General features: G+C 37.8%; 1 protein-coding gene across 1 annotated transcript in view; it reads left to right on the forward strand.

Annotated features, from left to right (window-relative positions):
• The window catches only part of LOC124788523 (proton channel OtopLc-like), a 220,359-nt gene that overhangs the window by 184,188 nt on the left and 19,861 nt on the right, over positions 1–16,310 (forward strand). The window contains exon 11 of the mRNA XM_047255793.1: positions 3,698–3,905. Within this exon, the coding sequence (XP_047111749.1) occupies positions 3,698–3,905 (208 nt within the window). The remainder of the gene's footprint in view (positions 1–3,697; positions 3,906–16,310) is intronic.

The raw sequence follows: 16,310 nt of genomic DNA on the forward strand, positions 1-16,310 counted from the left end.
CCATGCACTGACAGTCCATATCTGGTTCCTAGATGAGATTTAAGTCTTCAGTTTCTCAAAGACAAATAATTGGTAAATTCCAGCATATCAGTGTCCTTCAGTTCGGTGAAAAAAAATGTCAGTGTCTAACAGGCCAGTTTGGAAAAATTCCCAAATTGTTGCAAAACTTGGTCAGTGTCTGTATAATTTGTGGCAGTTCTAGTGATAGTGGACAGACTTTTCCTCACCCAGTTCCAAATACTAATTGTTTTCTACCGTAGATATATGTGCACCATGTTCACTTCAGCCCTATGCACATGTATAAGGCTGGGAGTCAATTTGATGTTATATTTCTTAGCAAGAGTTGGGTAAGTTTCAGTGACGGCATCTAGTTACATAGCTCTAATATTTGTGGTTAAAATCTTTGCCTGGACATTTCCCCAAACTTATGACCAATTTGAGTAAGGATATTTGGTTGCCATAGGGTGCTTTGGAATGCACTGGATTAATTGTTAGTAGGCTCTTGCTGAGGACTGCTTCAGTGTAGCTCCTGCTGAGTACCTTGTTTCTTTGTAGTAGATGTAGACATAAATGTTAATTTTGCATTCTGGATCAATATAAATTGATGACCTTAAATTTGAATTTCAGAACACTTGGAAGATCTTTTCCACAATGCTTCATGCACCTACCCTGGGTATATTACTTGTATGTTTTAGGAAAATATCATGCAATGTTGGTACAGATTTCTCAACCCCAAACCTTTGTTGATATACAGTATTGCTGTATTGAGAAAAGACAAGTTGAACAAACTATATCTCCAGATATGCCACACTGCATCTTGCATATTTTTCAGAAGTTTCTAAGACTGGAACTACACAATTGCACTTGGATAATATAGAAGCATTGATGTAATAATCCATTTATATTCTGTGTAGACTTCACAGGTTTTGGTTCCTTGGTGTAATTTTAATTGATTGCACCTTCTTCTTCCAGCTGAGCACTAACATGGGCAAGGGATTCATCATGATGACCATGTCCAAATGGTGTTTTTTGTCAACTGCAAGCAGCCATGGGTGCTGCTGATATAGGGAACTGGGCTCCAAGTAAATAAATTTGTCCATGTTGATTCTGGCTCTGCTGAATTTTGATATTCATTGAGTGTGTCAGCTGCTCTGATCTCATCTTGCTCATCACTTAAAATTAAACTAGCTCATCAATTAAAATTAGACTGAGGTCATCTGCATACGTATTTACTACAATCTTCACCTCATACATACAGCATCCAGTCAATGTGGTCTGTAACCTCTAGAGAAGAGGTTCCATTGTTATTGCATAGAGAGAAACTCACAAAGGAAAACACTGATGGAGCATCCTCTGCAATTGTGTCTGTTTCAAAAGGTTGTCATTAACCTTGAGTCTACTGTGCACACTACATACACATTCATGACCAACTAAATCCTCACTCACAATTACTTCTCCTTTGAAGACATTACCTACAAACAAATCCACAGTACGGCTATGGGCACCCGCATGGCACAATCCTATGCTAACCTATTCATGGGCCATCTAGAGGAATCCTTCTTAAAAACCCAGAAGCCTAAACCCTTCACCTGGTTCAGATTCACTGGTGACATCTTTGCTATCTGGGTTGAAGATGAGGACACCTTATTCACGTTCCTCCAGAACCTCAACAACTTCCCCCCCAATTGCTTCACCTGGCCCTACTAAATCCAACAAGCCACCTTCCTTGATGTTAACCTTCACCTCAGAGATGGCTACATTAGTACCTCCATCCATATCAAACCTACTAACCACCAGCAATACCTCCACCTCGGCAGCTGCCACCCATTCCATACCAAGAAGTCCCTTCTGTACATCCTATCCACCCGTGGTCGTCACATCTGCAGTGACGATCAGTCCCTCTCAAAAAATACCAACGGTCTCACTGAAGCCTTCACTGACCATAATTATCCTCCCATCCTTGTACAAAAACAAATCTCCCATGCCTTATCTTTCCAGTCTCTCACCACCTCCCAAAGTCCTACAGTCCGGCCATAGAAGGGCATTACCCTCGTCACTCAGTACCATCCGGGACTGGAGTAACTGGATTACATCCTCCACAAGGGTTTTGATTACCTCTTGTCGTGCCCTGAAATGAGAAATGTCCTGCCCACTATCCTTCCCACCCCTCCTACCGTGGTATTCCGCCGTCCACGAAACCTACACAATACACTCGTCCATCCTTACACAACCCCTACTCCCAATCCCTTACCTCATGGCTCATACCCCTGTAATAGACCTAGATTCAAGACCTGTCCCATACATCCTCCTGCCACCACCTACTCCAGTCCGGTCACTAAAATCACCTATCCCATCAAAGGCAGGACTACCTGTGAAACCAGTCACATGATTTACAAGCTAAACTGGAACCACTGTGCTGCATTGCATGTAGGCATGACAACCAACAAGCTGTCTGTCTGCATGAATGGCCACCGACAAACTGTGGCCCAAAAGAAATGGACCACCCTGTTGGTGAACATGCTGCCAACCACGATATCCCTCATCTCAATGACTGCTTCATAGCCTGTGCCATATGGATCCTTCCCACCAACATCAGCTTTTCTGAATTTGCGCAGGTGGGAACTTTCCCTGCAATACATTCTACATTCCCATAACCCTCCTGGCCTCAACCTTCATTAGTCACTGTCCTCACCCATCCAGCCCCCTCCCTGTTTCTATTCCAGCACTACACAGCCGCCATTTCACCGCCACACCCAGTCTTTCAATTTATTTTTGTTTCTCTCCTTTCCGCTACTTACCCCCTCCCCCTTCTGCACCTTCTCTCCTGCCCTCTGTCTAAACTGCAACACTTCACTGTCCGCCACTCCCACCATACTATACCTTCCCCTCCCCGTCCCAGCCTCCTCCTTACCCCCACCCAGTCGTCACACACATCATGCACTGGTGCTGCTGCTCGCAGTGTAACTCCCAGCCTCCTCCTTACCCCCACCCAGTCGTCACACACATCATGCACTGGTGCTGCTGCTCGCAGTGTAGCTTCAGCTCTCTGAGACTGCAGACGTACGTGTGTGTGTGTGTGTGTGTGTGTGTGTGTGTGTGTGTGTGTGTGTGTGTGTGTGTGTGTCTACTGCTGACAAAGGCCTTAATGGCCGAAAGGTATAATTGTATGAATCTTTTTATTGTGCCTATCACAACTCAGCATCTCTGCTATATGGTGAATAGCAACTTTCCTTCTCTGGTATTGCTACATTCCATCCTGGATTTTCTATTGTTCGACAAGTATTGATAATTTTGATGAATTTCCGATCAAATTCTATTTTATTCATGACTCATAAAAATTACAGTTAATGTTCTCACTATCATCATCATCATAGCACATGCATGAAGTTGATGTTTTTTGTGAAAGATTAGTCTATAGTGCAGTGAAATTATTAATTTCCATATTTACTCTAGGCTGAGAATTCAGAGATTAGACATTGAAGTAGACAGCAGTTGTCACTATTAACACTGTGTGTCTGTGAGTTAAATAGCTCTGAACCTTTCACTCTAATAAGATTTTTTGTAATTAATACCAATAGTCTTAAAACTTTGCTGGAAAAAGATGTTTCAGATATTGTTCCATATCAAGAACAGTAATTTATTCCTTCGTTATACAGGTTATACATTGTGATAATTTTGTTGCATTAAAATTCCACAGGTAATAATAAATAAGCTACAGATTTTAGGAAGATTTGCATTGATGCACTGTATAGCAACCAGTATTTGCTTCTGGATGTGGACCATCATGCGTGAAACACTGCTTGCTCTGAATGGATATAACAGTTCAAGTGAAAACTACATATCAGTGTTGGAAAGTGAATCTCCTGTTGCTAATTTATTTAAAAAATTAAGATCAGTACTGATGGGTAAGTATAAACCAAATTCTTTGTATATCTACAGAGGAAGGTGATTAGTTAGAATGAGCTCTATCTGTTTTGTTACTTACAAGTAAGCCTTACGGACTGGCCCTCTTTGACTTTATTCACACTTAATTGAAGGCTATTGCCAGATCATTAATTTCTGAAAAACTCAAACAATCCACCTTTGAAGATTTCCAAGTGCTATTAAGTACAAAATATTCATAATTATTAATTCAGTCATTGGTAGGCCGAGTGTGAAATGTAGAAGACTGGTAACTATAAAGTTGCTGGTTAAAATCTCATTAGTAGCTATACAGTTTATTTTCTTTCATACCAATTCCATGTTTGTTGACAACAGAAACGTCAATTAACAAATACTGAACCATATTTTTTTAAATAACATCTCTTTATTTTTTTTTTTTTTACTGATCATATAAAAATAAATTCAAAATTAGTACAGATGTGCAAAATATCTTTATATATATTCCACCTCTAGAAATAAAAAAAGTATTTTATTATCTATTTGATGGTTTGCATTTTTGCACCAAATTGTATTTTATTGTGAATACTGGCATTTTCACAAAAGTGGTAATTAAAAATAAAAAGATGTTATTTTTATTAAAAAGTTATGATTCAATATTTTTGTTAATAAATATGATTTTTTTTAAAAATGTTGCTACTAGCAAAATACATACTGCAACTTTAGATTAATAGACTTTTATGCTAAATGGTTAGCTACCAATGACTATGTTAATAAATTACAAATATTTTGTACTTACCAACACTTGAAAATCTTGTAATTTTCAAAAGCAATTTTTCCACTTTTTTCTTCTTAAATTGCATTGTAGTGCATCAGGAAATTGATGTCTGGGCACTGAGCTTCAAATCATTTCTTGGCCTGACACTTGATGCAGAGTTAAACTGGTCTGATCATGTGAATGATATTTGCAAAAAGCTATGTACTACCATATATGTCCTAAGAAAACTGCCACCTTTTTGTAACATCACCACTCTGAGGCAAATATATTTTGCACTATTTGAATCCCATCTAAGCTATGGGATAGAGGTATGGGGATCCAGCAGTAAAGATAATATGAAAAGTGTACTTATCTTACAAAAGAAGGCACTTAGAATTATGGGAAAGAAATGTGCCGGGGAGTCCTGCAGAAATTTGTTTAAAGAATTTAAAATACTAACTGTTCATAACCTGTATGTACTGAAGATAATCATTATGGCAGTAAACAGTAACAAAACACTTAATATAGAAATACACGATCACAACACTAGAGGTAGAGAGAGACCCCACATCACATCTCATAGAACAACACTGTATGAGAAAAGCCCTCACTATGCAGACGTAAAACTACTGAATTGCTTCCACCCTAATATCTCCAAATTGCCCATTACAAAACTAAAAACGAAATTAAAATTATGGCTCCTAAACAATCCTGTATATTCAATAGATGAGTTTCTAGATTTAGTACACTCGTATGATGGAAGACCATCTATCTAAAAATATATGTAACCTCAGTTCTTAGACTGTGTCACAAACTGCAAATATTTGAATGTCAGATATGAATACTGTGTCACAAACTGTAGATTCCTTAATCTAAGTATGGCAATAACAAATTTTTTTTATGTATAGTTCATATATGTAACTCTGTTCTCTCAACTAAATTTAGAAAAAGTTGTGTAGATAAAAATGCCAGACAATAATATGTAACCCTAGTAAGTAAGGCTCTGACTTATCCAGAAGACTGGAACAATCTTTTTTTGTAATCAGTTGATGTTGGATCAAAATAAATAAACAAATAAACAATAAACAAGGACGAGCCTGTAAGATCCCCTCGTTAATGAAGAACTCATGATATATTAATATTGCCTTTTCAGTTACTATCAGAGCAATTAACCCTAAAATCAAAAACAGAGTAATTATTTAGATGAAGAAACTTCTCGTGCCATTGTTTCATAACTGATACAAATGACTGCTATAAAAAAAGATGTTATGGAGCCCAAGAAGTTCATATGAAGGTGAAGGGATAATATTAAGAAATAATAGCGTCAGAGGTATAAAATCTCCCTAGACCTCATTAAAGCATTTGACATAGCATATCGTGAGATACTTGTACACGGTGTATCAGTAATAGTTTCACAAACTTTGGGGGCAGATTCATTACATCAAAACAAGAAAAAATTATATATAAGCATATATCCAAAATCTTTAATTTTGAATTATTTATGAAAGTTCTCATTTATTGTAATTCAAGATAAAAATCCAGTGAATGACATTTGCAGCCAACAATTAAAATACTTTTTTAGGAAAGTAAGTTATGTTGTTGATAAAGTCAATCTGCTGATGCATTTATAGTATCCTCAATGGTGATGTATTGATATGGAGACATGTTTACAGTATTTCTCTGTTTATTTATTTATGTATATATTTTACAGGGCAATATTAAGCCATTCAAACACTATCTTACATCTAAACTATCATTTTTGTGCATTTGATGTTAGTCCGTTTTGAAGATTTCACATTTGTAGAAGTAGTAGTAAGTTATCTGATAAGGGTTCCATTTAACTTCAGCAATATATTCATTTCTTCAGAAGGCAAATATAGTTTTGATATACAGCTGGAAGAATTTAAAGGGATAGTGGTTGTATCAAAACACATTTCCAGATAGAAGACAAATGTGTCATCTATGCTGTTCTTAATCATCATGTTATTGGGAAAATCTTCGTAACATCACAAATAGCTGACAGAGAGATCAATATGTTCTTATGCATCGAACCAGGAAGGCTCTTGAAGGAAATGTGGGTGTCACCACACATCGTATTTCTGTTATATGTGAAATCAGAACGAGTACTTCATTAGGTGTTCATGTACCATCTTCAATGTGTACAATGGCCAACCATGAAAGAACTCCTGCAGATAGACGACAATCCTTGTGGTGCAATTCATAGTGTTGTGGGCTGGAACTGTAGATGCTGATTACAAGAACTTTATTTAGATCACTCTTCAGGACTTGCTACATGATGTGCCACTGCAAGTAAAACATGTGGTTTGTGTAAGATGGGTTGCCAGCATATATTAATTATATTGACTGAGGTGCATTGAATGATTTCTAACATGTCAGAGGACTGGTTCCATGTTCTCCTGAAGTCAGTCATTTAGATTATTACTTCTTGGGGGTACCTAAATGTTTCTTAAACAAACATTACTCATGCACAAACATTTCAGTTTATTATAGGACCGTGAAAAAATGTTGATGCTGTGCACACTTATTTGAAAGACTGCAACGATTGCAGTATGACAAGGGCATAAGGGATTAAATTAGCCAACTGATGACAGAAGATCAGCAACTGACAACTATGACTAAATAAGTTTACTTTTACTCACAATCACAAATAATTTCTACAGCTATTACAGATTTTGATGGACATTCTCAGACAGATTGAGAGTCATAGTAAGGCCGACTTTCTGATGATGATATCAACTTGAGGCCACTAATAGATGCAACTGGGACTGAAAATAAAATTATTTCACAAGTGAAAAAGAGTGTGCAAGCAAGTGGAAGATGCTCTAAATATTTGTAATGGATTTATGACATGAGTACTTCGTAACATGTTTTTTCGCTGACAAAAGAAAAATTAATATTCAGTATTTTTCAATTTTCTGCTGAAAACAGATTTTGTTAGCTCGTTATTTATATACGACAAGTCTCGTTTTGACAGTCTGCCATTTTTAAGTAATTCTGCAATATGTAGTTTTTTGTACAAAAGTATAAAAATTTAAAGATTATCTTATGTCTATTTCGGTAGATACGGGTATTTACATTTTATGTGTCTTGGAGTTGTGTTGAGAATTTTTTTCAATTTCCTTGCTGTAGAAGTTTGCCACAACATGCAATGTACTGAGGATGTATCATACACTAATAAATACCTGTCGTACCTATCAAACTCCAACAACAGGAATCAACTCTACTTTCCCAAAGAAGGGAAAGTGAACAACTTAAAATTAGCAGATGGCTCATCTATTGAGGGAAACAATCTCAGTCAATGAATTATGAAAACCAACACATCATTAGTTTAAAAACACTTGTTTTAAAGGCAATAGTTCACATTCAAAAAGTCATCAATGCATTATTATTTCAGTACAAATTGAATTGGTCTCATGTCTGCCCATGCATGGAAAGCAGTTTGCTGACAAATTATGTACTTGTGAATCCAAAAAAGATTTTACGCAGTGCTCAAAAGACAACCAGCTACTGGTATTTCAGAAGCACAGATATATATGTCAGTCCTAAGGTCAAAATAAATATTCAAAAGGCCGTACTCAGCTTGCATACCCAAGTGGTACTTTGCCATGTAAACAACCTCATCCAGTCAGTGTCCACTGCAAAAAGACTCTGAAAACGTTCCTGCATGCTCTCAGCTCTGTGGGTCAAGTGACCCTTACCCTAGACAAAACTCCATCTGCGGCCAACCTCATTTGGTTGCAAATGGTCATTTATATTTAACATTTAAATCATATTCTTTAAAATTATTTATCACAAAATTTAAAATTTCTTTCATTTATAATTGTTATAAAATTCACATTTTTTTGTTTTTAGATCATTACATCACTGGAATCCACATAAACTAGTCAAGAGTCTTACTGTACTTACAGCTTCTGTTTCGACACTGCATTATTCACATTTTTTTTTTAATACCAATTTCTAACTTCTCATTCAAAGCACGGTCAAGTGCTATATGCATTAAAGTAGAACTGTTTCATTGTGGATGACCTGTCGTGGCACTTACGTTTTCTATATCACTTTTCTCTCTTGTTGGAAAATTCTTGGTGAAATTTCCCACAATGTTCATGTTCCAGCAGACAGTGCTACAGCTGAGATATGTATTATCATGCAACACTACCCCCTGTTACCTTGTAAATACTAGGTATGGTGTGCACTTTTTTTATTTGTACTTATTCCAGGTCTCCACATGTAACAAAAATGTTGCCACTTGGCCATCACTTGAGTTGCATGTAGAAACACATAAATTCCTGTGGCAGCACTTGAATTACATCAATATTAGCCATGCCACAGAAGTTGAAAACACTTCAAGTTTGAGACACCATTTTTCTTCTCCCACCACTGATTGGTGTCAGAAGTGACTACCATCTTTGAAGCTAACATGCCATATTTGATGTTTTTCATTTTTATACATGTCTGCTGTGAAAATATGTAGTTTCATTGATGCACCGCATTAAGAATCTCTCCAAAACATGTTTTGAGTATTGTTTATTAGGTAACAGAGATAGGATGCAGAAGTTTCGTGAATAAAGATTTAGCCAATGTGATTATGAGCACATAATGGTTCATTTACATGGTGGGAGTAGCTGAAGTTTCTATTTTGTGATACATGGATAAAATTTGTGTGTGAGAAAGTAATTATTAGCTTATTAGTGAAAGGTAATTTGTGGTTTCACAGCAGCTCACTTTATTCTAAAACTGGTGAAAATTAATGCAATACTGCCAATATATTCAGATAATAACAGTATAGTATCCGAAACTTTGATGTTCTTTAAATACTTGCCCAGTAGTTTTAAGATAAGAGCTAATAAGATTTCTGATGGCAGTATTATTTCAGACTGAATGCAATTTTAATAAAGGAAATCACCTATATTGCAGTGCCATTTAATGCACTTGGAGGAAGCATAGATCCAAAATTTGGTATAGAATAAATTTAACTTTTTGCTCTATTTAATTGATGTGGGGTGCGAGAATGAAAGTATTGGTTTTTAAGTGAGTCTTTAGGGCATCAGAAATAGAATCAAAAATAGCATACAAAAACTTTGAAGTTGTACATTTGAGAACTTGGTATAGGCCTAAATATTGGAACGATGTAATCATCAGATGTCAAATATTGAAGTTTTAACTGCATCTTAAATATATCAGATTTTTAATAGAGCTCAAATCACACCTCTACAAATACTCAATAGCTTTTGTTATCCAAAAGTGTTTCACATATGGATTTTCATTTATGAGTGCTATGTCCATTGCTTTGTTTGATGGCACTGTGTTACATGTGTGCAAATTGCACCTCCAAATCCAATGTTTGTGCTTTCTCTTCTACGTATTGTATTGTTGGCTCAGAACTAACACAGCAGTATGAATGACAACACCAATGTCTGTATGAATAATCCCAGTGAACGTGTTATTGAAAACAGGGCCATGACAATTTTGGCAGAGCATGTGAAAACAGCAGCACACAGCACTAATGCAGTATCAGCCATCTTGTCACTTGCTGTGGTATCACTTTTGTTGCATGTGGGCACCTGGCTTTATGTTTGTTTGACAACACAATCCACTCCATTGACATATATATGCTTACAATGAATTTACTATTCATATTCACAGAACCCCCCCCCCCCCCCCCCCATGAACCATGGACCTTGCTGTTGGTGGGGAGGCTTGCGTGCCTCAGCGATACAAGATAGCCGTACCGTAGGTGCAACCACAATGGAGGGGTATCTGTTGAGAGGCCAGACAAACGTGTGGTTCCTGAAGAGGGGCAGCAGCCTTTTCAGTAGTTGCAAGTGAAACAGTCTGGATGATTGACTGATCTGGCCTTGTAACAATAACCAAAACGGCCTTGCTGCGCTGTTACTGCTAACGGCTGAAAGCAAGGGGAAACCACAGCCGTAATTTTTCCCGAGGGCATGCAGCTTTACTGTATGGTTAAATGATGATGGCGTCCTCTTGGGTAAAATATTCCGGAGGTAAAATAGTCCCCCATTCAGATCTCCGGGCGGGGACTACTCAAGAGGATGTCGTTATCAGGAGAAAGAAAACTGGTGTTCTATGGATCGCGTGGAATGTCAGATCCCTTAAACAGGCAGGTAGGTTAGAAAATTTAAAAACGGAAATGGATAGGTTAGAGTTAGATATAGTGGGAATTAATGAAGTTCGGTGGAAGGAGGAACAAAACTTCTGATCAGGTGACTACAGGGTTATAAACACAAAATCAAATAGGGGCAATGCAGGAGTAGGTTTAATAATGAATAGGAAAATAGGAATGTGGATAAGCTACTACAAACAGCATAGTGAACGCATTATTGTGCCCAAGATAGGTACGAAGCCCACGCCTACTACAGTAGTACAAGTTTATATGCCAACTAGCTCTGCAGATGACGAAGTAACTGAAGAAATGTATGATGAAATAAAAGAAATTATTCAGATTGTGAAGGGAGACGAAAATTTAATAGTCATGGGTGACTGGAATTCAGCAGTAGGAAAAGGGAGAGAAGGAAACATAGTAGGTGAATATGGATTTGGGGTAAGAAATGAAAGAGGAAGCCGCCTGGTAGAATTTTGCACAGAGCACAACTTAATCATAGCTAACACTTGGTGCAAGAATCATGAAAGAAGGTTGTATACATGGAAGAAGCCTGGAGATACTGACAGGTTTCAGATAGATTATATAATGGTAAGACAGAGATTTAGGAACCAGGTTTTAAATTGTAAGACATTTCTAGGGGCAGATGCGGATTCTGACCACAATCTATTGGTTATGACCTGTAGATTAGATTAGATTAGATTAGATTTACTTTCATTCCAATTGATCCGTAGTGAGGAGGTCCTCTAGGATGTGGAACATGAAGAAACTGCAAAAATGGTGGGAATTTAAGGAGATGGGACCTGGATAAACTGACTAAACCAGGGGTTGTACAGAGTTTCAGGGAGAGCATAAGGGAACAATTGACAGGAATGGGGGATAGAAATACAGTAGAAGAAGAATGGATAGTTTTGAGGGATGAAGTAGTGAAGGCAGCAGAGGATCAAGTAGGTAAAAAGACGAGGGCTAGTAGAAATCATTGAGTGACAGAAGAAATACTGAATTTAATTGATGAAAGGAGAAAATATAAAAATTCAGCAAATGAAGCAGGCAAAAAGGAATACGACCTTCAGAGAAAAGAGAACCACTTGTATGAATATCAAAAGCTCAGATGGAAACCCAGTTCTAAGGAAAGAAGGGAAAGCAGAAAGGTGGAAGGAGTATATAGAGGGTCTATACAAGGGCGATGTACTTGAGGACAATATTATGTAAACGGAAGAGGATGTAGATGAAGATGAAATGGGAGATATAATACTGCATGAAGAGTTTGACAGAGCACTGAAAGACCTGAGTCGAAACAAGGCCCCGGGAGTAGACAACATTCCATTAGAACTACTGACAGCCTTGGGAGAGCCAGTCCTGACGAAACTCTACCATCTGGTGAGCAAGATGTATGAAACAGGCGAAATACCCTCAGATTTCAAGAAGAATATAATAATTCCAATCCCAAAGAAAGCAGGTGTTGACAGATGTGAAAATTACCGAACTATCAGTTTAATATGTCATGGCTGCAAAATACTAACGCGGATTCTTTACAGACGAATGGACAAACTAGTAGAAGCTGACCTCGGGAAAGATCAGTTTGGATTCTGTAGAAATGTTGGAACACGTGAGGCAATACTGACCCTACGACTTATCTTAGAAGCTAGATTAAGGAAAGGCAAACCTACGTTTCTAGCATTTGTAGACTTAGAGAAAGCTTTTGACAATGTTGATTGGAATACTCTCTTTCAAATTCTGAAGGTGGCAGGAGTAAAATACAGGGAGTGAAAGGCTATTTACAATTTGTACAGAAAGCAGATGGCAGTTATAAGAGTCGAGGGGTATGAAAGGGAAGCAGTGGTTGGGAAGGGAATGAGACAGGGTTGTAGCCTATCCCCAATGTTATTCAATCTGTATATTGAGCAAGCAGTGAAGGAAACAAAAGAAAAACTCAGAGTAGGTATTAAAATCCATGGAGAAGAAATAAAAACTTTGAGGTTCACCGATGACATTGTAATTCTGTCAGAGACAGCAAAGGACTTGGAAGACCAGTTGAATGGAATGGATAGTGTCTTGAAAGGAGGGTATATGATGAACATCAACAAAAGCAAAACGAGGATAATGGAATGTAGTCAAATTAAGTCGGGTGATGCTGAGGGAATTAGATTAGGAAATGAGACACTTAAAATAGTAAAGGAATTTTGCTATTTGGGGAGTAAAATAACTGATGATGGTCAAAGTAGAGAGGATATAAAATGTAGACTGGCAATGGCAAGGAAAGTGTTTCTGAAGAAGAGAAATTTGTTAACATCGAGTATAGATTTAAGTGTCAGGAAGTCATTTCTGAAAGTATTTGTATGGAGTGTAGCCATGTATGGAAGTGAATAGTTTGGATAAGAAGCGAATAGAAGTTTTTGAAATGTGGTGCTACAGGAGAATGCTGAAGATTAGATGGGTAGATCACATAAGTAATTAGGAAGCATTGAATAGGATTGGGGAGAAGAGAAGTTTGTGGCACAACTTGACTAGAAGAAGGGATCAGTTGGTAGGACATGTGTTGAGGCATCAAGGAATCACTAATTTAGTATTGGAGGGCAGTGTGGAGGGTAAAAATCATAGAGGGAGACCAAGAGATGAATACACTAAGCAGATTCAGATGGATGTAGGTTGCAGTAGGTACTGGGAGATGAAGAAGCTTGCACAGGATAGAGTAGCACGAAGAGCTGCATCAAACCAGTCTCAGGACTGAAGACAACAACAACAACATTCACAGGACTTCAGCATTAAAAGCTATACAGGGTGAGGCATTTAAAACTGTTTTAGGAAATGTATGGTAAAATACAAAAGTCACATATCTCGAAGGGGAATATTCTATGACAAGCTCAACCTCACTCTGCCCTACCCCAGGGGGCAGGAGGGAGGGGTCAACTTTGAAATCTTAAGTAGGAACCCCCATTTTTTTACCATGAAAAAATATATAATCTGTATATTTAACATTTTTTGTTGCATGATGGCACTGTTATTGACAAGAATGAAAATGGTTTAAAAAACAGATGAAAAATGATAATACCTCAAGAAATGGACATCAGATTAAGATCTCAGGTGGTTATAAAGGCATTGTTCTAAAATCTTTAATGAGAACTCAGATTATTATAGCAAAAAAAGTTGATTCTCCAATTAGGGAAGTGCTTTTAGCATACCCAGGAACAATGACTTGAATGTAGTAGAATTCTGTTCCCTTTGGAGTACTTTTTAATGTGTGTCCACTTGCCTCTCATCATCTGGATGCTTGTTTTAGGTGAGTTCTCTTGCCTCTCATCTCACCATTGGGGTGCTTGATTAGGTAATTTCCCTTACCTCTCATGTATCTCCATGATTTTACTGAAGTAGGTGTTTGCAATGGTGCCCATTTACCGCAATACACATTGCAACCCTATTTATGGAAGACAGTCCTTTTTCTCTAAATGTCTCTTCACTAATGTTTGCACATTCATTGATGATTCACTGCTGGACATTTTCTGGGGTTGATGGTACTTCCATTTAACATTTTTCTTATAGTGCTTTCCACAGGAAAAATTGTCCATATGAAGTAAGGTGAATGTGCAGGACAATTTTTACTACCTCCTCCTCCAATACACAGACTAGGATAGCTTTGATTCAAAACTTCTCAAGATATTCGCAAATAGTGCACTGGACATCCATAGTGTTGAAACCACATGTCATTTCTTGGTTGAAATGGCCCATCTTCCAGTAGTATTGGCAAATTACTATCTAAAATGTTGCCTTTCATTTGACCATTCACATTAATGTCTATGTGAGTATGGGCTAATTAGCCAAGTACCTAAAAGAGTGTACCACACATTGACACTCCATGGGCATTGATGCTTGACTTACCCTAGTCAGTGGGGATTCTCCGCTGACCAATATTGCATGTTATGCTGATTTGATTGACCATGATTCATAAAAACGATTTGTAAAATGTAAACTTTCGCAGCTGGAATTGCCACAATTAATAAAATATTCCAGGCTATTATGCCTTGGTTTAAGGGATTTCACTTCAAAACACAATGTTTTGTTCCCATCTGCGGAGGACATTTTTAAGGGGGATCACAGCTTTGTTGAATGTCCGATTCACACCCTGGCTTGCTACTGGCTGCAGCAAAATTCCACTTCCGAGAGCTTCCACACAGTGGCATTATGTCACATGTTTTGAATACATGGGTGCAACTGGATGTTCTCAACTGCCATCATCCTCTGTTATTATCATTCCATGGTGGAAGACTGGTACACATTTTCTTCAGCACTGGAATCCAAATTTCATTCAATTTCATGATGTCCTCCTTCCTGTTAAAATTCCTGGGGTGTTTCACAATCTCTATGGCCTCTCTGTATAGCCTTTTGTGGTATCTGTTTGTGGCTGCCAGTACTTGTGTCCAGTCAAAATGAATGTGGTGGTTTCCTGGCTGCAAAGCATATTTCACAACAGCTGATCTGTCAATCTCCCCTCTTCTGCAATTGCCCTTGTGCTCCTCGAGTCATTTTTGACACTTTTTTTTGTATTACCCACATACCCCTCCCCACAACTACATGGAATCCTTTAAATGCCAGCTTTTTTTCCAGAGGTTGTCGAGCATCCGTGGCTGATTTTAGATGATCTTGTATCTTCGGTGTGGGTGTGTAATTTATCGAGATGTTGCGCTGTCTCAAGATTTTTCCTATGCAGTCATTTACAGCCTTAATTAATGGCAGGAAGACTTTCAATTCCACCAGTGCTTGAGCATCACTATGATTTGTACGTGGTGGTCTTGACACTGTTTTCACCTCAGTGGATGAATAATCATCCTTGAGCAATGCAGTGGTGAGATATTTTAATTCTGCATCAAGCAGCTCTGATACACTGATTTTCTTTGCCCTATCCACCACAATTTTTATGATGCCTTGCTTTTGTTGTGGGTAGTTGTTGGAGTCCTGGTGTAGGTAACGGTCTGTGTGCATGGGTTTTCGGTAAACTATGTGGCTCAAGCTACCATCTTCTTTCTTGAAATCTAGTACACCCAGAAAATTTAATCTTCTGCCTGCCTCCTTCGTAAACTGAACCTTCACATTGATCCCGTTCATATATTTGTGAAAACTATCCAGTTCCTCCTTGCCATGATGCCACAAAACAAACATATCATCCATGTAACGGAACCAAATATTTGGTTTCTTGTTCACAGCTTCCAATGCCTGCTCCTCAAATTTTTCCATAAAGAATTTCACTGTAATTGGTCTAAAGGGGTTCCCTATAGGGACACCATCCCTCTGCTCACAGAACTCTTCATTCCATTTGAAATATGTGGTTGTGAGGCAATATTTAAACAGTTCCACCCTTGGTGCAAGTGCGACTGAATTGAACAGACTTTTCTGATCACTCTGTTTGACAGAGACTTCTTTATCAATTGCATAACAGTTCTAAGAACTTTGTAAGTGGGATCTTTACTTAGTTTTGAATATGTTGGTAGATCTAATAAGTCATTACTCTTACTATGATAGTTGGTCACATTCAAAATG

This window comes from Schistocerca piceifrons, chromosome 3 (assembly GCF_021461385.2).
Source record: "Schistocerca piceifrons isolate TAMUIC-IGC-003096 chromosome 3, iqSchPice1.1, whole genome shotgun sequence".
Classification (NCBI taxonomy): Eukaryota; Metazoa; Arthropoda; class Insecta; order Orthoptera; family Acrididae; genus Schistocerca; species Schistocerca piceifrons.